Here is a 26397-nt window from a genome sequence, read left to right as displayed (position 1 = left end):
AGAAATGAAAATGAAAAGCGAATATGAAAAATGTATAAAAGGCAGAGTACTTTGATGTTTGATGGCACATTAGTTTTAACAACAACACTCGATAGACAACGACAAACCTAGCGAATAGTTCTCAAATTCATTAGACAATTGCAATACTCTATACCCGAACGCGATTCCAAAAAAATATATACAAAACCAAACTTACGGTTTACGTGATTCGTAAATTCGATTGGACAACAGACTGTTTCATTTCACATGAAATTCCATTACTTGTGAAAGAAAAGTGATGAAGTCAGTGTTAAGAAGTGTTTTTGAAATAAAATATTTGTAAATAAAAATCTGTGCAAAAAGGAAACAAGGATTACTCTCCGGAAAACAACAATAAAAACACAGCAATATGGCGCTCACTTTTCAAGTGGTGAGTTTCGAATACAAGTGATTGTGGTGGCATGTGATGCAGTGTGGTGTATTTTTAATAACATTTTCAAATGTTATTTAAAGAAACAATTTCGATAGTATCGGAATAAGAAATATTTCTATATAAATCGAAAAATTGAGCATTCTAAAATCTGCCCCGTGGGAAACCAAAATTATACCAAAGTAAATAGCTATAGAATAACTTAAATTCAGGGATGAATATTTTTGAATGGCACATAGAAAAGGTGGATAGCAGATTGGGAGAATGTTTTCCTCTAAAAATCGGATGGAATCGCTATATGGAGCTAATGTCGATACCGATATTAAAACTCTTCTGTAGACCGAACAGTCATCTAACGAAAACTGCAAAAAGTCGTATTACGGCCAATTGGGTCCAAATGGTGGATGCAAATGTTAAAACTATTAATAATAAGGAGTCATCACTACAAGGAAGCTACATTAAATATGAGCCCTAAAATGGAACTTTTTTTCAGTAAAAGTTCATGAACTTGAGTTGGCAATATTTGGAATTAAAAAAATCCATCGAAATACTTTAAATTTGGAGAGACCGTTATTTGAGAAAAATATCAAAAATAGACCTATTTTACCAGCAAATTTGGTAAACATTTTAGTTAAAACGTTAAAGTTTCAGAGCCGGTATATAAATAGATTAAAATAATTTTGGAAATAGAACTATATCCAACAATTTTAGTTTGTGTATCTATATATCTATGTCAGTACCGAGTTGATGTTTAAATAATCTAATTCAATTTGGATTGAGAGCATGTTACTCAATTGCATAATTGTGTTGAAGTCGTTTAAAAATTAGTGGTTTAATCAAAATACCGAATAAAAGGAGGTACCGTTATGTGGGGGCTATACGAAGACGTGGATCTGCATTCGAAATTTTTTGGCATACAAATTTCGAAAAATTAAGTTAAAAAAATATGGGTCAATAATGTCGCAAAAATCATCAACAAATCGTTATATGTTAAATGTGGACCTATGTAGACAATTCTCTACCAAGAGGTAACGTACTCAGAAGGAATTTCCTGTGTGGATTTTCAGACAATTCAATTGGAAATTTTGGCTAAAATTGTCAAAATACCGAATAACGGGGGTACCGTTATATGGGGGATATACGAAGACGTGGACCTATGAACGAAATTTTTTTAGAAAATCATCAAAATGCCGAATATCTGGAAGTACCTTTAAATAGAGGTTATACGAGAACGTGGACCGACATGACTTATTTGCGAACTTAACCTGCCTACTGGCAACATACACATGTGTGCAAAATGTTAGCCATCAACCTCAATTTGTTCGAAAGATAGCGTGATTACAACATACAGACAGAAAGACGGATATCGCTAATTCGTCTTAGAATTCTACACTGATCCAGAAAATATTTACTTTGTAGGGTCTATCATGAATGTTTTGAGGAGTTACAAATGGAATGACAAAGCTAATATACCCTTCATAGAATTGTGGAGGGTATATAAAAGTTTGATAATAAAGCACAGAACTCTTTTAAAATGTAAGCCTAGCAATATTCATTAAAATGTTCACGATTGACTATTTTGAAATTATAGGAATCTTCAAACTTTTTTTAATAATAGCTTGCAAATCTCGCTTAGAAGAAATCAGGCTTTTCGAACCGTAAAATTTATTTAAAAACAAGTAAGCAAAGGCTACAGTCGAGCGGGGCCGACCGTTGAATACCCTACAACACTATAAAAAACCATACAGTTTATATAGGCGAAATACTCGACAGAATTCCACAAGATATTGTAACAAATAATAAAAGAAAACCATTAGGTTTCGTTCTCTAATTTTCGAATAATAGCAACTTAAACTAATTTGCTCATTTCCAATTTATTGGTAGATGTTGCACGTAAATGGTCTTCCTAGATCTGGAACCAATATTTCCCAAAGACCTATAACCTCTCAGAAGTGACAAAAGATTAACATTTATTATTGTTTTTTTACTGAAACGCATCTATATGAGATACAGACATTTGACTATATTCTTCAACGAAATCAGCGTTAACGAAATAGTCAGAAGTGCGTCTTTCCTGTATTTGTGAATTCTCCAAAAAGTCACTGGAATGGACATTTTCGTATTTTGTCTATAAAAGTTGCAAACTCCTTCACACATTGAATATTTTTGGATGGCCATCCGAAACTGCTTGGCTTTTGCAATGTGCGGTAACCCCCATTTAAATGTGCGTGAGGATCGGGCGACAATTTTGCAGTTTTTTGGTCCATTTCAACCCCTAAATATATGGCGATCATCTCCAAAAAGAGTAGGCTTCTATTCTGACCCTCATCTTATCCCCATGCAAAATTTCGTAAGGATCGGGCCATAAATGAGATCTGCATATGATATCCTCATATCCTAACTACTTAGTTTTGTTAGCTGTAGAAATATTACCAAATGTTTAATTCAAAATGAAAATATGCCAAAAATATGACAAAATTGAAAATATATGAGAAAATTTTACAAAATCAATATTTTCATCTTTAGAGAGATATTTTTATGCGATTTTTTTAGACGTTTTTTCTTTCCTGCCAATCAGTTCAGCCGTTCTCCACATATAAGAGATCTTTCAAGCATATCTTCTTTGATAGACATATATATCGCACATATTTTGCTAATTATCCGATTTGTTGGATAATAACATCAATGTAAAGGTCAGAAGTAACCTTGTGATGGCTTTGTGATTTCGCCGGGATTTAAAATATTCACGGTTTAATGAAAAATTTTGATTTTTTTCAACACAAAAGATATGGTCTATTTTACCCGCTTAATATTATCCGATGACCACCCAAAGTAGTAGGCTTCTTCCCCGCCCTAAACTCTAGCTACATGCGACATTTCGCGTCGATTGGTCTATAATTGCGACCTGTATAGCTACAGCAAAATCCGAAATTTTTCCAGTATTTTGTCCATTTCAACCCCTAAACATTTGGCGATCATCTCCAAAAGAAATAGGGTTCTATTCTGGTACAAGCCCCACCTACATTCTAAATTTCGTGAAGATCGGGCCATAATTACGACCTGTAGAGTGATTACAAATTAACATGGACAGACGGACAGACGGACGGACTACTTTCCTATGTGGGAAACCAATATTTCGAGGTGTTACATAATTTTCGGCCCAATCAAACTTATAATACCCCCAACACATAGTGTTGTAGGGTATAAAAAAAAACAAATATATAGAATACTCGTTAGGAAGCCCCGAACATTTCTCCAAAAGTCACGTTAAAAAGACATGCAATTTTATTTAACAAGTAAAAAAGCAGTAAGTTCGGCTGGGCCGAGCATTGAACACCCCATTTGTAACAAATTTGGAAATTTTCAAAAAAAAAAAAATAAATAAATAAATGAAGAAAATCCGTTGCTAATTCTGTTAAAATCGTAAAAATACCAAATATAGACGTTATGTTTGGGTCTATACGAAGACGTGGACCTGCATAGGCAACTTTTGTCATATTCCATTGCAATATTCAAATACGAAACTTAAAAAAAAACGGGGCTATACGAAGGCCTGGACCTGCATAGAGAATTTTTTTTTGTCGCAGGCAGGTACTAGGAACATAAAATACGAAATTTCAAACAATCAACAAAATACCGAATGTAGGGACGTACTGATAAATGGGGACTGGACCTGCATTACGAACACTAAATACGAAATTTGAAACAATTCCGGGGAAAATGTCGCTAAAAATAATCAAAATACCGAATATGGAGGCTATACGAAGATACCGAATATCGGGGGGTACCGTTATATGGACCGTGCACCGATATAGTCCATCTTCGAACTTGACCTGCCTGCTGACAAAAGACTAATCTGCGCAAAATTTTAGCATCCTACATTTATTCGTTTTGACCCTAGCGTGATTACACCGACGTACATACGGACGGACATCGTCTTAGAATTTTATGCTGATCAAGAATATATATACTTTGTTATGTCTAAAATTATTATTTCGATGAGATACAAACGGAATGATGAACTTAATATACCCTCCATGCTAGGTATGGTGGAGGGTATTAAAAAGTCAGGATTGAGAAAATAGAACATCCTAGAATATATAACAAGAAATTCACACTTCGGAAAACTAGAAAAATTCTGTAAAAATCTACGATTTAATTGTGTCCTTTATAACACCTTGAAATCCTTAAAATTTCACAATTTAGGTTTCGGATCGTTTTGAAAGATTGTTTAGGAAGTCCTGATTTTTTAAAAGCACGATTATGAACCTTAGCAACACCTTAAGAAATTCATTAAAATTTAACTATTTGTGTTCTATCTGCAACATAGATTTATCAAAAATACAGGATCAAGCAATTTTGCGATTTTTAATTCATAATTTAATTTGTTTAAAAGACTTTAGGACCCTTTATGATGCTCGATATAGGTTAGGTTGAAAAGAGGGTTTCACCCCTTCGCCGCATGCCCTGTTGGACATACACTTAAGCCAGTATAGGCCTCTTGTTTTCTTTTATATTTGAAATTCGGTTCCCTTTATGAAATTTCTTAACTGTTTTAAATCATTTACCATGATCTGATTAAGGTCTGGTATGGAGTCGTTCCCTAAGAATTTGGATCTGGCAGAGAAAATGTTCCAATGTTTCGTCATCTTCCCCGCATGCCCTACATATGCTGTTATCTGCACATCCTATCTTGTACAGATGAGCTTGTAGGCATGGGTTCACCGTAAAGATGACTGTTACCTCGCGGATCTCCTTCTTACCTAATAATAAAAGGTTTTTCGTTTTTAACTCATTGGGATCGTTTTAGGTCTGGCCCTTAAATAAACTATAAAAATTACACTTTAGTGAAATATTCTCTATCAAAAAAGTAATTTCAGGAAATGCTCAGCAGACTATGAAAGAACGCCTTAACTCATTTAAGTGGATGCAAAATTCTCCTGTAAAGAAAAAAAATATAAGGGATGTACCAAAAGGTAGCCCTATATGATTCTTGTAGCGTTTCAAAATAAAAATTACCTAAAATACCCGAAATACAAATATATTTTTTATATAAATGTTATGGTCTATCGAAACCAGCCCAGCAGAAAAATGTTCTGTGTTTGGATCATTTCAACCTCTAAATATTTTGCGATTATCTCCAAATGCAATAGACTTCTACTCTAATCTTAACTCCACCTCCATACTAAAATAATGAGGATCTGGTCATAATTGCTACTTGTAGCGTAATTACAACATAATATGGACAGACGGACGGACGGATATACATAACTTGATCGACTCAGCTCGGCGAAACAGGAATATCCATATATAGTTTCTTATGTCTTGGAGCAATATTTCGAAGTGTTACATAATTTTTGGTCCAATCAAACTTATAATAGCTCCAACACATAGTGTTGTAGGACAAAAAATGTTAAACAAATTTTACATATAAAAGTCTTAAAGAATTTTTATTATTTAAAAATTATCCTCAAAATTCAAAAAGAGTTTTTAGCGATAACACCAGAATTGTAAATTTAAAACTAATACTTATATGGCAATGCTATAGTAGTTTTACAAAATATGCTAATTTAAAATTCCTACCTAAAAATCAGGATATAACATTTCTGCTTAACTAACCAGACCAACATAACGACCATCCGAAATGAAACACATTTCTCTTGTTCACACCAACTTCATTGCAATGTTGTGGAAATTTGAAAATCATGCTGCTCTCATAATAATGCACGTTTTAATTTGGTAGATTAGTTGTTGCCCTTAATTGAGATCATTTTTTTAAGTTTTTTTTCAAAACCTTTTCCAACTGCATCTTGCTGCACTCAAATTGCAAATTACCTTGTTAGATGCAATGGTTATTTGATACCGGTACTCCCTATCAAGATGATCAACTTGCCATGGAATAGAATACCCTGACGATCAAATCTATTTGTTATACTAAACTGAACTGATTTGCATGATTTATGATCTTGGCCAACTTCGATGAGGCCAGCTCACAGTTACATTGGATAACAAACGGCACTGGGTCGTACAATGAGTGGTGGGTGTTATCAAAAAAGAATAGCAACAACAACAGCAACTGATTAATTCAAAATTTATGTGTCTGGTCCAATTCCTTGCAAAGAGGTGTTGTACAAAGTTGTGAAAAATCGTAGAAGGGAGGATTGGTAAGGTATAGGCGTTTCTCCATGATCGCCATTGCATGACTGGAAAACCTTAAGTCAAACCCAAAAAAGTTACAGGTCACGACTTTACTGTAGCTTCTTGGCTCAAAAAGAAGCCACTGACTTGAGGCATTCTTCATTTCTTGTGTTTTGAAGCAATGCTACAAAGCAGCAGCAGAGGCTACTGCAACAACAACAATATTTGTTAAACATTTAAACCTGATTACGAGCCTGTGCCTTCACAGCCACTTGGAATAGTTTTGGCTGCATAAATAGCGGGGGTCTTATAGCCTGAATTTGCTCTGTCTATGAAGCCTTATGGGAATAATGATCGTTGTGAAGATAGTAGTAGTAGTTGTTGTTGTTGTTTCTTTTTGTTAAATATAAACGTTGTGTGGTATTGTTTTAGTTGTTGTTGTTGATGTTTGTTGCATTTAATATAAATGGGATTTTAAATGTCATCTATCGTTTGAAGAAGCTATAAAAAATATTTCGTGTACCTACATTTTAAGTTTGTCGTCCCGACTATGTTGTTGTTGTCATTGTCATCGCCTGGCATTATTACTGTCATGTCTGTCACTGCATGCCAGCCACGGAGTGGAATTTAATGTTTCTTTGTGGATTCTGTGCCACAAACAAATACATCGGAGGGTACTTTGGAAAAATGCAAATTTAAATCAATTCTTATGAAAATTTATGGATGTGCATCTCTTCGATTCGATTCTTCTAAGCATGTGAGAAAATTAGATGTTAAACAAAGTCAAATGTAATTTTAATTAAATATGTATGTATTTCGTTAATGTTCAGATTTTGTTCACAGAATTCATATTGCAAAGAAAAATGTATGTTTGTCTGTCGCTGGCTCTATTTGGTACACCTGTGTCCAAATGAATTTGAGGAATTTTTGTATCAAATTGTGGTAAGGTGCGAAAATATCAAATATTGGCCTATTCTGTCTGGTATCTCCTCACAAAAAATAATAATATTTTGGTAATTCATAACACTCAACATATGTGGGATTAGTCCAAATACTTAGATCAAGTGTAAAAGTGCAATTTGATCCTCAACCAGGTCCCTCACAAATTTTAAACATTTTGACAAAATTTGTTTTTGCAAAATAATCAGTCTTTTTATATTAATTTTGTTTTTATGAAATAAAGCGTGTATTTGATAGTGGAGCAAAATTGTAATGTTTATAAGGATGGGACAGGAAAAAATGCACTTATTAGTTTTGTTGGTTTTTATCTTTTATTTCAGAATATAATTTGGATTTCCTGCCCGAAGTTGGCAATTATTTCAAGAAATTCCTGCAAAAAGAGCTACGTACAAATGTTTCAAGCATTGTTATGGAAATATTGGCAAAAATTCCAAAGCCTGATAAAGTTACGGATTCCTGGTCCCAAAAAAAAAAAAAAAAAAAAAAAAAAAAACAGTAAGGAAAAGTTAAATGTCGGGCAGGGCCGACTATTGATACCTTACACCACTATGCATATTTAGTATAGCTCCCGTAAGAAAATAATTTATTTGCAGTAGGACAAAAATAACAAATAGGATGAACATATATATATGGGAGCTATAGCTATATCTGAACTAATTTCGATCAAATTTGGCATACTTATTTTCAGGCCTAATTTGCTTGTATGTGCGAAATTCCATACTAATTGGGCTGATATTACACGGTTGGTGCACAATAAAAGGCAAATTGGACGAAGATATATATAGGAGCTATATCTAATTTTTCACCGATTATCTCCAATTTCAATAGGGTTCGTCTTTGGGCCAAACAAATGTTTTTTGGAAAATTTCATCTCAATCGGATAATAAATGCGACCTACATTTTGTTCACAAGAATACATGGACAGACGGACGGACTGACATGCATAAATCAACTCAGAAAGTGATTCTATGGCGATCCTCAAAAGCAACTATGGGTCTATCTCGCTTCTTTCTCCATGTTACAAACAAATGCACAAAGACATAATACCCTTACCACTATGTGGTGTAGGGTATAATAAGTATATATTAGACGTTTATAAGAATATTATTTAGATATTAACACATATATCTATTCAATCGGTCATATACTGGAGCCACCTTTAAAAATCATTTCGAAGAGTGCAACAGAAATGGTAGTACTTCAAAATTGAACATATCGGAGGGTTCCTAGGCCCCTCGAGTCACCAAATCCCAATAGATACGTCAGTAGACGCCAACTGAAGATTCCAAGCATTCGGAAGATTGAGCTCTCTGACACAAGTTGTAGAAACCATTTTAAACTACAAGTATCGAATTTGGATTGGAATATAAGTTTGATGCATAAGGGTGGTTTTGGAAACGTGTACTAAGTGTGCGAACTGTACTAAATGGTACAAAATTTGGAACTTTTTGGTTTAGTGTGAAGCAGGAATTTTTTAAATTTTGTATTGGGATCCCTGTTGTTTGTAGGGTTTCAATAAAGAGGTTGTTATGGAAATGTGTGCTACAACTGCACAAAAAGTACTACATAATACTATATTAGGAAATGTGTACTATAATTGAACGAAAAATATTGAATGGTGCTATATTTGCTATTGGATGAAGTGATAGAGATAAATTTCTCAAATTTTATATTTAGATTACTGATGATGTTTGTGATTCAGATTTGGAGTATATTTTTACCAAAAGTACCAAAATTGGTATTTGTCTAGGACTGAGATCCTCAAATTTAATATTGAGGTATCTATTGGTATTTGAAATTAAGATGTGGAGGTGGTTTTGAAATGTGTACAATAAACTTACGAAAATTACTAAATAAAAATAAATTTGTATCACTGTTAGTGGATCTGGGATGAAGAGATATAGATTGTTTTGAATATGCGTACTAAACGTTACTAAATTTGGTATTGGGTGAAGGGATAGAGCTGGAATCCCGAAGTTTGATATTGATGTCTCTGATGGTACCTGGTCTTGAGAGGTGGAGGTGTTTTTGAAAATGTAAACTATAATTGTACGAAAAGTGCAAAATAATATTAAATTTGATAATAGGTCAAGGAATAGAGCAGAAATCCTGACATTTGATATGGATATCACTGTTGGTGTCTGTGGTTGAAAGAAGGAGCTGATTTTGGAAATCCTTACTATTGTTATACTAAATAGTACTATATTTGTCAGATACAATCTTGAAATACTTGTGCCAAATTTGGTCGAAATCGGTGCCACACAGCACGTTTAAAAATTGATTATTGAGAGGCGAATTCGGTGAAAATTTTATTTTACGGTAAGGATCCGTCAATTGGCAGCCTAGATCATAAGATTTAACGACTATAGAGTATTTTTTGTAGAACTATACTGCTGCTTTTTGTGATTTTTATGTTTTTTATACCCTCTACCATAGCATGTATTTTAGCGACATTTTTCGGTATTTTGGTGATTTAAGCGACATAATCACCGGAAATGTTTCACATTTGGTATTTAAGGTCGTAATGAGTACTACAGCCTACGATAGAAAATTGTCTATGCAAGTCACCGTATTCGTATTGCCCCAATATAACAGTACCTCCCGGTATGTTGATGATTTTAGCTACATTAATCTCCGAATTTTTTTTATTCAAGTCTCGCATTTGAGTATTGTAATGGTTTATGACAAAATTTGCCCATGCAGGGCCTCGTCGTCGTATAGACCTTAATATAACGGCTACATTTGGTATTTTTAAGATTTTAAAAGAATTGTTAAAGGTTTTATTTTTTGGGAAATTGCCAAATTATTTCCAAAGATCTTCCCGGCGGAACTTACGGCTTCTTTACTTGTCATATCTATTAAAAGTCCTTCTTTACTTCGCACAAATTCCCAATAAAAGATATATTTGTTACGGGAAGAACTGTTGAATATGCATGATGTATAAGGTATAACTTTGTTCAACTATTGTCCTTTCAATATTGGTAACAATATGCAGGTGAATCTACTAACGTGAAGACTTCGTCTTGCGAACATCAAAAACACAATTTGAGCTCCCAAGAAGACCCCATGAATTATGTGGCTAAAATCATTACATCATTGAATACCTGTAGATACAGTTATATGGGGACTATTGGAACACGTAGACCTATATTTGAATTCTTAATGCCGAATTCGAAACAGCTTTGTTATGCAGAGTTTAAGTTATATAAGAGACCGACACGGCCCAATTAAGAACATGTCCTGCTGTATTTTGTCATATGTGCCGTCTTTCTCAATTCGTTCGAATTTTAGCGTGATTAAAATAGACTAATGGACATCGATAGATGTATTAAGAATTTTACATTGATCAAGGATACATATACTCCACCGAGATTATATCGGCAAAATTTATTAAAAAAATGTCGAAGATTTTGTTGGATGCTGACATTTTTCCTTTGTTAGGCAGTAGAAAACCTTAAAGCAACTAAATTAGCTTGAGCTCTAATTTAATTTCTGTTCTTCTACCAATTCAAAATCCAATTTCAAACACATAGTTAAGATGACCATGCTCGAATAGACTCTTCATGTCATTTGAACATTTATGTTGACTGATCATAAAAATCGCACAAACTAACAAGAGTACTAAATATTTATGGAGCCATTTGTTAACCTTTTTCGAAACATATCTTTGTGAAACTAGAAAATATACAAATCACTTCATTTCAATGACGACCATCTCTATTGAGACATCTGAAGGTGTTCTGTGGAACATGAATTTGTTCTTTTTATACCCTACACCACATAGTGGTAAGGGTATTATGTCTTTGTGCATTTGTTTGTAACATGGAGAAGGAAACGAGATAGACCCATAGTTACTTTTGAGAACCTTCATAAAATCACTTTCTGAGTCGATTTATGCATGTCCGTCCGTCTGTCCGTCCGTCCGTCCGTCCGTCCGTCTGTCCATGTATTCTTGTGAACAAAATGCAGGTCGCATTTATTATCCGATTGAGATGACATTTTCCAAACAATATTTTTTTGGCCCAAGGACGAACCCTATTGAAATTGGTGAGAATCGGATCAAATTTAGATATAGCTCCCATATATATCTTCATCCGATTTCGGGTTAAATGTGCACCAAATATCCACTATCAGTCCAAATTACCTGAATTTAGGCACACCCAACCGAGTTCGGCCTAGAAGCAAGTATATCAAATTTGGAGAAAATCGGTTCAGGTATAGCTATAGCTCCCATATATATCTTTCATCCGATTTGATCTTTAAGTTCCTCACATTCCTACTATGCACTCCACAACCGTGATATTTGGTACCAGGTTTTAGATGGAGCACAGAAATAGCTGTTTTAAATTTTATTGAAATCGGTTCAGATTTGGATATAGCTCCCATATATATCTTCATCCGATTTCGGGTTAATTGACCACCAAATGACCAATATCAGCCCAAATGGCCCGAATTTTGGCACATGTGACCGAGATTAGCCTTAAAGCAAATACAACAAATTTGGTTCAGAAACAGCTATAGCTCCCATATATATCTTCATCCGATTTCGGGTTAAATGTGCACCAAATGTCCACTATCAGTCCAAATTACCTGAATTTTGGCACACCCAACCGAGTTCGGCCTAGAAGCAAGTATATCAAATTTGGAGAAAATCGGTTTAGATATAGCTATAGCTCCCATATATATCTTTCATCCGATTTGGTGTTTAAGCCTCTCACATTCGTAATATGCACTCCACAAGAATGATATTTGGTACCAGATATAAGATGCAGCCCAGAAAAAGATGTTTGTAATTTTATCGAAATCGGTTCAGATTTGGATATAGCTCCCATATATATCTTCATCCGATTTCGGGTTAATTGTGCACCAAATGGCCGATATAAGTCCAAATGGACTGAATTTTAGTACATCGGACCAAATTCAGCCTAGAAGCAGTTTTATCAAATTTAGTGAAAATCGGTTCAGATATAAATATAGCAACCATATATATGTTTCATCCGATTTAGAATTTTAGTCCCATACATTCGTAATATTCACTCCACAACCGTGATATTTGGTACCAGGTATTAGATGGAGCACAGGAATAGCTGTTTTAAATTTTATCGAAATCGGTTCAGATTTGGATATAGCTCTCATATGTATCTTCATCCGATTTCGGGTTAAATGTGCACAAAATGGTCAATATCAGCGCAAATCACCAGTCTAGAAGAAGAAGAAGAATACGTAAAATTTGGAGAAACCCGGTTCAGAGATAGCTATAGTTCGTAAAATGCACGATAGAATTAGATAGATTTTGATTTTGTACCAAATATCTCATAGAGCTCTGAAATGCCCTGTATAAACCTTTTTACGAGAGCTCTACTAAATATGCATAGTGGTGTGGGGTATCATATAGTCGGCCCCGCCCGACTTTTGAGCTTTCCTTACTGGTTACAATTTAATTTAGATTTCGATCGACAAGCCGAATGACCTTTAACGGCTTCAACTGGATAAGATCCGCTTGGCATCAGAAACAATGCTCTTCGTCTCGCCTGAACGAATGGCTAGACATCAACAATATTTGAACTTCAACTTGACATCCAGATATGGCTACTTATGCTGCTAACAGCATAAGCAGCTTCATTAACACTTGGCCAAAAATGCGATATTGTCCAACGAACGAAAAGAAAACAAAAAAGGAGAAACAAAAACTTCACCATCAAAGGAAACACCAGGTAGTTGGGCCGTTAATGAATCGAACGTTGACAATAATCAATTTCCACACTTTAAAAGTTCGCACGATTTTTGAATGTGTTTTTTCATCATCACTGGTCCCAACAATTTTTCAGCGACATTTATGGAAGATGCTCGACCGTTCATTGAAATTATGTTGCGATTCTCTAAGGCTTAGGAAGCCAAAAGAAGATCACCGACAGCTACAACGACGTGTTATGCCGAATGTTGGCCGTTAGGCGATTCCAAACTAGTAAATCATCGAATGTCAGGCTATGCACATGACAAAACTGTAATCGCCGCAAAAAATCACAAATGTCAAAGTTCATTGCGGCAGATGCTGATGCTACCAGCCTGCTCGGTGACTCTCTGCCACCATACCTTAGACATAAACGATTGTTTGCACTTTTCCAATTGTATTCTGCCCCTCTGTTAGGTTTGTCAAAATGTTGTTCTTTTTGATTTATTCCATTGCCCGCTTAGAAATCTCTTTCAATTCACCTCACTCAAACGTGGTAATATAATTTATGAAGTCTTCGGGTTTTAACATTTTGTTCTTCGGAAACTGTTTTGTTTGATGGACCAGACCAGAGTCAAAGTCAAAGTGCTCTTTATGCTGTCAGAAGATTCACTAAATCATGGCAGCAAAGCTGTTCAATAACGCGATGAATGGCACAGTTGACGAATGTCGCGCCATCATGCAATGTAATTACCGAACAATTTTAACATGAATATAAAATTCCAAAGGAATCAACAGAAAAATATTACTTTATAAACAAAAGGTGTAAATAGAATTAAAAAATAAATAATAAGGCGAATTAATTTATAGATTTAATTTAATGTTAATGGGTACATGGTTGAAATTGATTGTAAGCATTCATGTGTCCAAAGCATTGTGTGGGAATTAAGCTCGCTTCTCAAATTATGGTCAAGATATTAAGGTGCAGAGATAAAAGACAAGAAATTCAGAAATTTTGAGAAATTTTTAAAATGCCTTGAATATTATTTAATTGCACTGTAAAAAATACGTCAAATAAATCCTCAATAAGGAGATTAACCCGGCAAAAAGCTCTAGTGCAAACGCTAATTGGAATTAAAAAAATAGAAAATGACGATTCCTGTATATATTTTTACATCTCCAATATATCTCTGAAGTGACTTTCAGTATTAAAAATATTCGCAGTTAAATAAACCTTTTGGTTATATTATTCCACGACCATACGAAACACTAAACCCTAACACCACGCGTCTCCCATTTTTGATGATTAAAAAATATTCGAGTTAAACATCCTTGGAATCCATGCAATTTAGTTCTCTCGGCAATCTTACTGAAAACAAGTAAAAAAACATTAAGTTAAGGCCGAACTTTCAATGCCCACCAACTTAGGGCAAAGGAAACATTTTTATATAAAAGTAAGACCTCTATACGCAATTTTATACTTCAAGGATTGTCATCTACCGAATCTTGTACCAAATCTTGTGTAAATGTGACTATGATTATCAAAATACCGAATATCGGCGGGTATATGGAAAACTTGGAAATAATTTTTCAATGTTCTGCCACCGGGCTAGAACCCATTATGAACTTCAAATACCAATTTTTATCCAAATATCGAATATCGGGAGGTACCGTTATATGGGGGGCTATACGGAAACGTTAAACTATACATACAATGTTTCGCTACCGTAGCTATAAACCATTTTGACCAACAAATTCCAATTTTTAGACAAATCCGGAAAAATGTGGCAAAAATCATCAAAATATCGAATATCGGGAGCTACCGTTATATGGGGGCTATACCAAAACGTGTGAAACTAGAACACATATACTAAGCTAAAACTACATATACTAATTTTTTAACAAATCTGTGTCGGTCGAAATACCGAATAACGGTGGCTATACCAAAACGTGTACCGATATATCTCATTATACCCTACAACACTATGTGTTGGGGGTATTATAAGTTTGATTGGGCCAAAAATTATGTAACACCACGAAATATTGATTTCCCACATAGGAAAGTATTTATGGATCTTCCTATCTCGCCGAGCTGAGTCGATCTAGCTATGTATGTCCGTCCGTCCGTCTGTCCGTCTGTCCATGTTAATTTGTAATCACTCTACAGGTCGCAATTATGGCCCGATCTTCACGAAATTTAGAATGGAGGTGGGGCTAGGGTCAGAATAGAACCCTATTTCTTTTGGAGATGATCGCATAATATTTAGGGGTCGAAATGGACCAAAAACTGAAAAAATGTCGGATTTTGCAGTAGCTATACAGGTCGCAATTATAGACCAATCGCATGTAGCTAGAGTTTAGGGCGGGGAAGAAGCCTACCAATTTGGGTGGTCATCGGATAATATTTAGCGGGTAAAATAGACCATATATTTTGTGTTGAAAAAATTCAAAATTTTTCATTAAACCGCGAACATTTAAATCCCGGCGAAATCACAAAGCCATCACAAGGTTACTTCTGACCTTTACATTGATGTTAACATCCAACAAATCGGACATATAGCAAAATATGTGCGATATATATGTCTATCAAAGAAGATATGCTTGAAAGATCTCTTATATGTCGAGAACGGCTGAACTGATTTCGACAGTTCTCATTAATTCAGAATGGCCTCTTGGCAGGAAAGAAAAAACGTCTAAAAAAATGACATAAAAATATCTCTCTAAAGATGAAAATATTGATTTTCTAACATTTTCTCATATTTTTTCAATTTTGTCATATTTTTGGCATATTTTCATTTTGAATTAAACATTTGGTAATATTTCTACAGCTAACAAAACTAAGTAGTTAGGATATCAGGATATCATATACAGATCGCATTTATGGCCCGATCCTTACGAAATTTTGCATGGTGATAAGATGAGGGTCAGAATAGAAGCCTACTCTTTTTGGAGATGATCGCCATATATTTAGGGGTTGAAATGGACCAAAAAACTGCAAAATTGTTAGCAGGTCGTAATTATCACCCGACCCTCACGCACAAGTGAATGGGGGTTACCGGACATTGCAAAAGCCAAGCAGTTTTGGATGGCCATCCAAAAATATTCAATGTGCGAAATAGTTTGCCAACTTTTGTAGACAAAATACGAAAATGTCCATTCCAGTGACTTTTTGGAGAATCCACAAATACAGGAAAGACGCACTTCCTACTATTTTGTTAACGCTGATTTCGTTGAAGAATATAGTCAAATGTCTGTATCTCATATAGATGCGTTTCAGTCAAAAGCCAATAATAAATGTTAATCTTTTGCCACTTCTGAGAGATTATAGGTCTTTGGGAAATATTGGTTCCAGATCTAGGAAGACCATTTACGTGCAACATCTACCAATAAATTGGAAATGAGCAAATTAGCTTAAGTTGTTATTATTCGAAAATTATAGAACGAAACCTGATGGTTTTCTTTTATTATTTGTCATAATATCTTGTGGAATTCATTCGAGTATCTCGCCTATATAATCTGTATCACTTATTATAGTGTTGTAGGGTATTCAACGGTCGGCCCCGCTCGAATGTAGCCTTTGCTTACTTGTTTTCATTTCTAACCATCCTAGACACAATACATATTGTTCTGCCAAATTTTGAAGGTCTAATGTTGTTAAATAATGTGGTCTGTATCGTGATTTGAACAGACAGACAGACGGATATCGTCAATCGACTTAGAATTTTATTCTGATTATGAATATATACACTTTATGGGGTCTACGATGAATATTTAGGGATATTACAAACGGAATGACAAAGTTAATATACCCTCCTTTCCAAGTTGGTTCGTATAAAAATCCGGGGAATTCTTTTGTACAATAGACAAGCAAGCAAATGCTATAAACGGTCCGGGCCGACCATTTGATGCTCTACAACATTCCCTTGGCCCTTGAAAATTCCCTTGTACAATGTCTAACCCACATTTACCTTCGTAGCAGAATTCTTAAGTTCAGATCTATTCCTACACAAAGAGGAATTTTATTATCATTTAGCACATTTGGTACAATTTTAGTTCTTTTCATACATTCTAAATCAAATTTGATACCACTTAATAAATAGTTTTCGTACACGTAGTAGTAATTTTCAAATTCGACTCCCCATCTGAACGCATCGCATTCACAGTTATCTTGATACAATTCATTATACCATTAAGTAATTTTCGTGAACTTATTGAACACATTTCTAGATAGTACTCTTTCTATATATATTTTAACATTCCACCTTCTTCTATTCACCCAAAACCAAATTGTATCAATTTTGCAGTTCTCACACATAATACACATTTCCAAAACAAATTCCTTATAACAACCCTACTTCCTTTTCATACCGAATTTCTTACCGTACCTTTATCCAACTGTAGTAGGATTTTAGTACTTTTGCTGGACATATTGTTCAAATTTGCATAAAACCTTTGGTTCATCAGTCCTACCTCATTTATATCATATCATACAGCTTCAAATTACTGCCGATGTTCATGTACACATCTATAATCTAGTACATAGATTATGACTCATATTCCGTAAAATTCTAAATAATATTTATAATCTAATCCGAGAATCAGACACGTGTTCTGAATTTTCATTACTTTTTTTTGCATTTTTCAAATACCAAACCCAATTAGTTCCGTAATTTGGAATTTGTTGCTAGACTCATTACACTTGACTCACAAAACATCTTCAATCAACGAGACGGAATTAAAAACAAATTCACAACCTGCAATTAAAATCGAATAATTAAATGTCGAATTTTAATAATTCTAAATTAGTTAAGTTAGAAATCAATATCATTGGATGTCTTTACAAAGAGAGTGGGAGAGAGAGAAAGAGAGGGAGCGAATTAAAGTACATTTCAATCCAAAAGATCATCACTATCAGCGTTGTAATAAGCTGAAATTTAGCTTCGAAAAAAAAAAACATCGCGCATCTCAAGAAAAAGTGAAGGGAATTTCCGACACATTAAACAATGGCAACAAACTGGGCTAGTAATGAACAGCACGTTTTGTGACTGGGTCATCGCTATCATCACCATCATCATCAGCGCCATTCCCAACTAAATAACGTCATACCGCTGTTACATAGTTGGTATGCAGTCATCTTTAACAACAATTGCCAATTGCAGTTAACAATTGAAATAAAAGAAATCTTTAACATGCCACTGCACTTTAGTTGCAGGGAAGCCTTCATGAAACGGAACATTTGCAGCAGGTGGGGTAAAGGGTACTTCAATAGCTGTATATGTTGTTGATTGCGTTTGCTTTAATCTGCAAAAGAAGTAGAAGAAGAACCGTACCTATTGATATGGTATTTTCATACATTTTAGACAAAACGATTAAAGAATGACCTTTACCATGAGCGGATAATAAATACACTGTTTCCATGGCAAAGAAAACTTTAATCTTTCCAAAAATATGCCACAAATACGTTAAATGTGTTAAGCGGGTTTTATAATACCAAAACTAATGCTAATGGATTGGTTTGGTTATTATCCATAAAGATGTAGATATTTCCGATCATCGTAAAATTCTGGTTTAGCATAGCCATATCGAGTATATCAAATAAAATTTCGAAATCCTACAAATTACACCAAATTTTTAGAAAATTATATAGATACTTTTTGAAAAAATATTGCAGAATGTTAGAATTATGTCCCTACCTACCTATATATTAGTTTCCTGTGAAACCAAACTATAACTGCTCCAAGTTTGATTTCAGAGGGAACTAATATATAGGAGGTATATCCAATTCTAAATCGATTTTCACTAAATTTGACGGAGACATTTTAATCTTTTATATAAAATAACAAATGATATCACCTCGAGAATGATTATATTAAAAATATATATATTGGAGCCGAGTTGCACAAAATGGAAATGTACGTCCCGAAATTCACTCCCTTTCATTAGCCACTACTTGCACAATAAACCTGAATTCGGATTAAGGATTTATATGGGAGCAACATCCAAATCTTATTCGTTCTTGATAAAATTTGGCAAAGGTTTTTCTATAAGATATCTTGTACCAAATATCATTGTTGTCGAATGCCTAGTATGAATAGGACTTTCTTTACTGGTTACTTGTTATGCTATTAAAATTGGATTTAGCAACCCAAAGCAGAGAATGTTGAATTATTTTTTATGATTTCGAAGAAACTTGATGTACTTATTGAAGTATAGTCATTTCATCATTAAATGTGAGTGTTTTATCTATCATTTTTAGATTGAATGTTATGTTTAATGGTTCTATCGATAATTTTTCCTCGAAGACATATACATATTCACTACTACTTACAGGAGAAATAAACTCTAAGAGTTCCCCTTTCTTTAGCATTTTTTCGCATCATAATCTTAAAAAGAGGTTAATATCAACTTTCCAGGGCAATCCTTGACACTCTCAACATTTTTCCCATATTACTGGAAAAAAGTGTTTAATTTACCACAAATTGGTTTCAGCTGCATATATCTGCATCTGTGGACCCTATTCGTGTTTTAAAATGATACTTTAACCTTTAAATTACGGAAAATGTGGAGGTACCTTTATATGGGAGGTATACCACAGAGAGAAGTTTTTTTGTCAATTTTTTGCAAGAAGGTTTATATTGTATTCAGAATCCAAAATGCCAAAACATACTCAATGTTGACAAAACAAAACAAAACACATCCATGTTTTACCCTATCCCAAACACGAATGTTAAATTTCAGCAAAATCGATTCAAAACAAAAAATCCTCTAAATAAATAATATGGAGGGAAGGTTCTACGGTAGCTATTATCAATTTCAATGACTCCATATTTACATTATGTTGCAAGGACATGAGGTACCCATTAACAACACCAGAATTAAAATGCAGCTAAACACTTCAAATCGGTGGGTAATGTTATATGGGGTCTAAACCTAAACGTGGACCTTCACAATTTTTGGATTACATAATTTTTGACTCATTATGAGGTTAGATTAATTGTTGGTAGTCCAAAAAAACTCCTTTTCACATTCATCCTTAATTTTATTAGTCTAAAATAGAAACTTGAGTACAAAATTTGGAAACAGTGTAATTTTTATAGACAACAACAAAAAACTTACGTCGACTTATCTTCGAGCATTACATTGCAAATATTCATTCATGCCAAACAGAAGTTAACATTTGCATGCATTATCTCAATACAATGTTATTTCAATTAAAAATCAAAATACTTCAGAGGTCATTGTTGCATTTCATGACAAGCAGGCAGATGAATATATGCATTGTCATATGTGTGTGCATATTCTAAATGTTCGGTAGACTTTAAGTCGACAGACCAGGAACTTAATGTTAATGACCCAAAGTGATGGGAGAGTTTCGTTACGTATTTGAGTCTCTAAAACTCTATTTGTGTTTAACTAAACTGAAACGAGGGACATATAAAATTTCATCAAAAAGGCAAAAAAAATATATATATCAATACGAAAAATAACTATAAATATAAATTCGGAAACTTCTTAGCCTATTAATGAAAAAAAGTTTAAATCTCCAATATAATCCCCTGAAACTTCAATACACTTAGTTCAATGCTTTTCTAGCAATTCTATCCCTTGATTAAAATAGTTTTTCTCGAGGTCTTCAAAATAGTGGGTTACAACTGCATTGCATTGCATCGTATTTGTATTTGGGATTTTTTTAGTGCCAAATCTGCTTTCCAAAATACTCTAGAAACAATAGTCCAACGGATTGGTACCGTTGAGATTGAGATTGAGGTGAGATTTTGGTGGCCATTTTGCGCTGGAAATGAAGCGAGGAACCTCATTTTGTAACCAATCTTTGGTGGCACGTGCTGAGTCCTGTTGGAATGGCCATGGTCTGCGGCCAAAATGTTTGCGTGCCCAAGGTTTTAATACGCCCTTCAGAATATTTTCGCGATAATATTCGGCATTTATTCTGATACCACGGCGGTCCACACCATCACCATGGCCGACGCTTGGGTTCTGGTGGCCAACCGAAGGTGCACATTTTCAGCTGACCTCTTTGGCAAGTAAACACGATCATTTTGTTGGTTTACTAACTTGTGAAAAACGAAAGTTTTCTTATCTGAGGAAACCAAATTCGGCAGTGCACCACTTTCGGCCAAGCAAAACAACTTTTAGTTCTTTTGAGTCTATTTTCTTTCTGTTGCTGTGTAAGTTCATTTTTCAATATTTGTTGAATGGATTTTTGCGGTCGTTTGGAATCGATCTAGCGGCGTCCGTCCGCCCATCAGTTAGTCTGTCTTACTGGCTGGTGTCCACAATAGCTTTCGAAGGGTATATTCAATTTCGTCCACATTTGGAATATCGTAGTATCTATCAAGCTTGGGTTTGAGATGGATGCAATCGGTTCGCCCCTTTTGCTAACTCTCGCACAAAATGTCAACATTATAAAAGAAATTAGCAAGCCAAGGTCGTATTCGATATTGCTCGCACTTGAGTTGAGAAAATAAGGAAAATCGTTCCACTCCTTAAGGTCCTCACCCCACAAAGTCCAACATTTTTAATTTAATGTGTAGTCAGACTTCTCATGCCTCAAAATTTTTATTAATATAAGATCCTGTGTCGAAAGGAGAAATTAACTGAAAAACTTATTTTGTACTTTCCCTAAAAAAGTTGCGGAAAAACCTCACGGACCTTATGAAATGGGTGTATATCTGTTGGCAATTTTGAGACTGATGCTTTCTTATTTGTGAATATCACACCTCTATAGAAACATTTTAGAATAGCTTAATAATGACACTAAAGTTCATACCATCCCCAGGGCAACAAAAATCTGCTCCAAACTTAATCGACAACTCAAGAATATACCTATAGTTAATTGACTACATTTGCTTAACGGAATTCAAAATAATCCTCTAATTATTTATTATTTTGTAAAAAAGATAATGTCATAGATAACGTTCTAATCACTTCTCAATTGTATCTTCACATACGGATTTCCCATTGTCGGCATCTTAAATAAAATAATATTTTTTTTGGTAAATTATTATTGGTCATAATTGTTTTATGAATATTTTTCGAATAAATTTTTATTAACATCGCACTCGTCAGTTTGTAACTCGTCTTTCCGTATCGATAGCATCAAATTGACATTTACCAGAAGACAGACAGATACGGACAGATGTGCAGCTTGGCAATCGGCTCGCAATGTTTCAATGGCTTTTATTTCTCCATCTTCTTTAGGATGGTTATCTATGGTTAATGCATAGCCTGTAAATTTAAGCAATGCCATGTTGTTAATGCCAAGCTGACATGAAAACCCTGGGCAACTCGTAAAAATAAATATTTTTTTTGTTGTTTTTTGTTGGATATCGAAATCTAAGATAAACTCTCAAACATGATTTAGATATGAAAATGCAAATTAAATGGTTTTCGTTTTGTTTTATCATTGCAGCCATTCTTGATGATACTGCTGACGTTAGCTCATGGTGCCCGCTTAGATAATCGATACCTTCCGCCCCCACCTAATGCTGCCACGGCCGGTGGTGGTCCTGGTCTTCAAGGTCCAGGAGGCGGTGGTGGACCAGGAGGCAGGCCAGGTGGATTTGGTGGTGGTGGCGGCGCTGGCGGAGGTGGTGGCGGAGGTGGTGGAGGAGGTGCAGGCGGTGGTGGCGGTGGGGGATTTGGAGGCGGAGGTGGCGGTGGCGGCAACAATGGCCTTGGAGGTTTCTCCGGTGCAGGTGGCCCAGGTCGACCATTTGGACCCTCCGGTGGTAGTGGTCCAGGAGCGCGGCCCAGTGCACCTTCCGGCCCCTCTGCACCAGCTGGACCAGTCATTCCAATTCTATCCTTTGTAAATGAAAATGATGGCGATGGCAACTATCGCTTTAGCTACGAAACGGGTAATGGCATAAAGGCTGAGGAAGAAGGCACAGTTAAAAATAAAGGATCTGACAATGAAATTCCCTCAGTGATGGGTACATATTCATATACTGCGCCCGATGGTCAGGTGATAGAAGTTGCTTATACCGCCGATGAAAATGGTTTCCAACCACAAGGAGATTTGTTACCAACTCCTCCTCCAATACCTGAGGCGATAGCAAAGGCTCTGGCTGCCCAAGGAATTCAACCGGCACCTGGTGGTGGTTTCATTGGTGGAACTGGTTCAGGTGCAGGTGCAGGTGGTGGCGGAGGCGGAGGCGGTGGAACTGGACGTGGAGGTGGTGCTGGAAGTAAGTATATCGAAATGTGTTGAAAATCAAGGATAATAAAATGTTTGTTGTGTCAAAGGTTTTGGTGGAGCCGGTGGTGGCACCGGAGCTGGCGGATATGGTGGTGGCGGAGCAGGAGGTGGTGCCGGTAGAGGTGGAGGCGGTGGAACAGGTGCCGGCGCAGGTGGTGGATTTGGTGGAGGAGCAGGAGGTGGAGCTGGTAGAGGTGGTGGAGCCGGAGGATTTGGCGGTGGTTCTGGCGCAGGTGGTGCTGGTGGCGCCGGTGCTGGAGGCGGCTATGGCGGTGGCGCTGGGTCAGGCGGAGGTGCTGGTAGAGGCGGTGGAGCTGGCGGAGGAGGTGCCGGCGGTTTTGGCGGTGGCGCCGGAGCTGGTGGTAGAGGTGGAGGTGCCGGTACTGGTGGCGGTTATGGTGGTGGGGCTGGGGCAGGTGGAGGTGCTGGTAGAGGCGGGGGAGCCGGTGCTGGTGGTGCCGGTGGATTTGGAGGAGGTGGCGCTGGAGCCGGTGGCGGTGCTGGTAGAGGAGGTGGAGCTGGCGCAGGAGGTACCGGCGGATTCGGTGGTGGTTCCGGGGCTGGTGGTTTTGGCGGTGGCGCCGGAGCTAGTGGTAGAGGAGGAGGTGCCGGTGCTGGCGGCGGTTATGGTGGTGGCGCTGGTGCAGGTGTCGGTGGCGGTGCTGGTAGAGGTGGTGGAGCCGGTGATGGTGGTGCTGGTGGATATGGAGGAGGTGGTGGCGCTGGAGCCGGTGGCGGTGCTGGTAGAGGAGGTGGAGCTGGCGCAGGAGGTGGAGCTGGCGCAGGAGGTGCCGGCGGATTTGGCGGTGGCGCCGGAGCTGTTGGTAGAGGTGGAGGTGCCGGTACTGGTGGCGGTTATGGTGGTGGCGCTGGGGCAGGTGGAGGTGCTGGTAGAGGCGGGGGAGCCGGTGCTGGTGGTGCCGGTGGATTTGGAGGAGGTGGCGCTGGAGCCGGTGGCGGTGCTGGTAGAGGAGGTGGAGCTGGCGCAGGAGGTACCGGCGGATTCGGCGGTGGTTCCGGGGCTGGTGGTTTTGGCGGTGGCGCCGGAGCTGGCGGTAAAGGAGGAGGTGGCGGTGCTGGCGGCGGTTATGGTGGTGGTGCTGGTAAAGGCGGTGGAGCCGGTGGATTTGGAGGAGGTGGCGCTGGAGCCGGTGGCGGTGCTGGTAGAGGAGGTGGAGCTGGCGCAGGAGGTGCCGGCGGATTTGGCGGTGGTTCCGGCGCCGGTGGTGCTGGAGGTCGTGGCGGAGGCGCCGGTGCAGGCGGAGGTTATGGTGGTGGCGGTGGTGCTGGTGGTGGAGCTGGCAAAGGCGGTGGAGCGGGCGCAGGTGGTTATGGAGGCGGATCAGGCGCCGGCGGAGGAAGCGCCGGTGGTTTTGGTGGTGCCGGTGGCTTTGGCGGTGCCGGTGGTAAAGGAGGCGGTACCGGTGGCGCTGGTGGTTTTGGTGGCGGTGCAGGTGGTGCCGGTGGAAGAGGAGGTGGGGCTGGTGTTGGAGGCGGGTTTGGTGGTGGTGCCGGCGGAGGTGCTGGCGGAGGTGCTGGTGCAGGTGGCGGCGCTGGTAGAGGAGGCGGAGCAGGAGGAGCTGGTGGTTATGGAGGTGGTGCAGGAGGTGCCGGTGGCTTCGGTGGTAGCGGTGGTGCCGGTGGAAAAGGAGGAGGTGCCGGCGGCTTCGGTGGCGGTGCTGGTGGAGCCGGTGGAAGAGGAGGTGGGGCTGGTGTTGGAGGCGGTTTTGGTGGTGGTGCCGGCGGAGGTGCTGGTGCAGGTGGTGGCGCTGGTAGAGGAGGCGGAGCAGGAGGAGCTGGTGGTTATGGAGGTGGTGCAGGAGGTGCCGGTGGCTTCGGTGGTGCCGGTGGAAAAGGAGGCGGAGCAAGCGCCGGTGGCGGTTTTGGTGGTGGAGGTGCCGGCGGCTTCGGTGGCGGTGCTGGTGGAGCCGGTGGAAGAGGTGGTGGAGCTGGCGCTGGAGGCGGTTTTGGTGGTGGTGGTGCTGGTGGTTACGGTGGTGGTGCGGGAGGTGCTGGCGGTAAAGGTGCTGGTGCTGGTGGTGCAGGCGGTTTTGGTGGTGGTGGTGGTGGCGCCGGTGGCGGTGCTGGTGGTAGAGGAGGTGGCGCTGGAGCTGGTGGCGCTGGCGGTTTTGGTGGCGGTGCTGGTGCCGGTGGTAAAGGAGCTGGTGGTGGCGCTGGAGGTTTCGGTGGAGCCGGTGGTTCGGGTCCTGCGCCAGGCTTGCCGGGTCGTGGTCATCCAAGTGGCGATTTTAATCCCCAAACTGGTTACAACTATTAAATCTCAATCACTCTTTAAGCCTCAGTACTCAATGCAACGATATCTGCCACAAATACTCGTAGCATCTAAGCCCCTATACTAATTTACTTTACTTTAACTTACCCGATATTGCAAAAAAATTATATTTTCATACCTCCTACACTACACTATACTACAATACTCAAGTTCAAGCGTTAATTAATTTAAGTAACTTCATTTAAACAAATCATTAGCCTACCGATGTTCATTTTAAGAAGTCCTTGTGTTTATTCGTTTTCTCATTTTGTTTTATGTGAACTTTAGTGTAATAAGTAAATCATTGTTAAATTCTGTTGTTTTTCTTTTGTTCATCGTGAGAATATGGCTAGTGAGCGATTTCAAAATTTGATTAAGGTGAGATTTCGTGAAATCCTTTGAAAGCACAGAAGCAGCATTTGCCAAATTTTATGTAAATATAATTAAGTTCGAATGTATAACAAATGCAAATGAATAATAATAAAAAATATTTAACAATATAGGATGTACATATTTGGAAGGTAGCGGATACAAAGGTTTGTATTACAATGAGGTCACCATTTGGGATAGCAATTGCAGAATTTTTCTAGCAAATAATATTTTTTGTTACTAAGCTATCGATAGGTGTTAGAAATTTCCAATTTAACATGAAATATGGAGGGTTTCTGAATAGACTAACTTTAATGATTTACAAATAAATAAAAAAATTAATAAAATATTTAAACAAG

General features: G+C 37.7%; 1 protein-coding gene across 2 annotated transcripts; it reads left to right on the top strand.

Moving 5' to 3' along the window:
* Positions 1–78: 78 nt before the first annotated feature.
* On the top strand, positions 79–26135 carry LOC131803906 (uncharacterized PE-PGRS family protein PE_PGRS54-like). 2 transcript variants are annotated; one of them, XM_059125806.1, is made up of 4 exons: positions 79–409; positions 22609–23386; positions 23445–25004; positions 25053–26135. In XM_059125806.1, the coding sequence occupies exons 1-4, from the start codon at positions 389–391 to the stop codon at positions 25673–25675; spliced, it is 2982 nt and encodes a 993-aa protein (XP_058981789.1). In that variant the 5' UTR covers positions 79–388; the 3' UTR covers positions 25676–26135. The 2 variants fall into 2 exon arrangements, with proteins under 2 accessions (XP_058981789.1, XP_058981782.1); XM_059125799.1 differs by having other exon boundaries at positions 23445–26135.
* Positions 26136–26397: the final 262 nt, after the last annotated feature.

This window comes from Musca domestica, unplaced genomic scaffold, assembly GCF_030504385.1.
Source record: "Musca domestica strain aabys unplaced genomic scaffold, Musca_domestica.polishedcontigs.V.1.1 10, whole genome shotgun sequence".
Taxonomy (NCBI): Eukaryota; Metazoa; Arthropoda; class Insecta; order Diptera; family Muscidae; genus Musca; species Musca domestica.
The sequence above is the reverse complement of the archived record's forward strand: the minus strand, read 5'-3'. Positions and strand labels throughout refer to the sequence as shown.

Coding starts and splice junctions, on each gene's coding strand:
- LOC131803906 (XM_059125799.1), top strand. CDS start 389: ATGGCGCTCACTTTTCAAGTG. Junction 410..22,608: donor TGGCGCTCACTTTTCAAGTG/GTGAGTTTCGAA, acceptor TTATCATTGCAG/CCATTCTTGATGATACTGCT. Junction 23,387..23,444: donor ACGTGGAGGTGGTGCTGGAA/GTAAGTATATCG, acceptor GTTGTGTCAAAG/GTTTTGGTGGAGCCGGTGGT.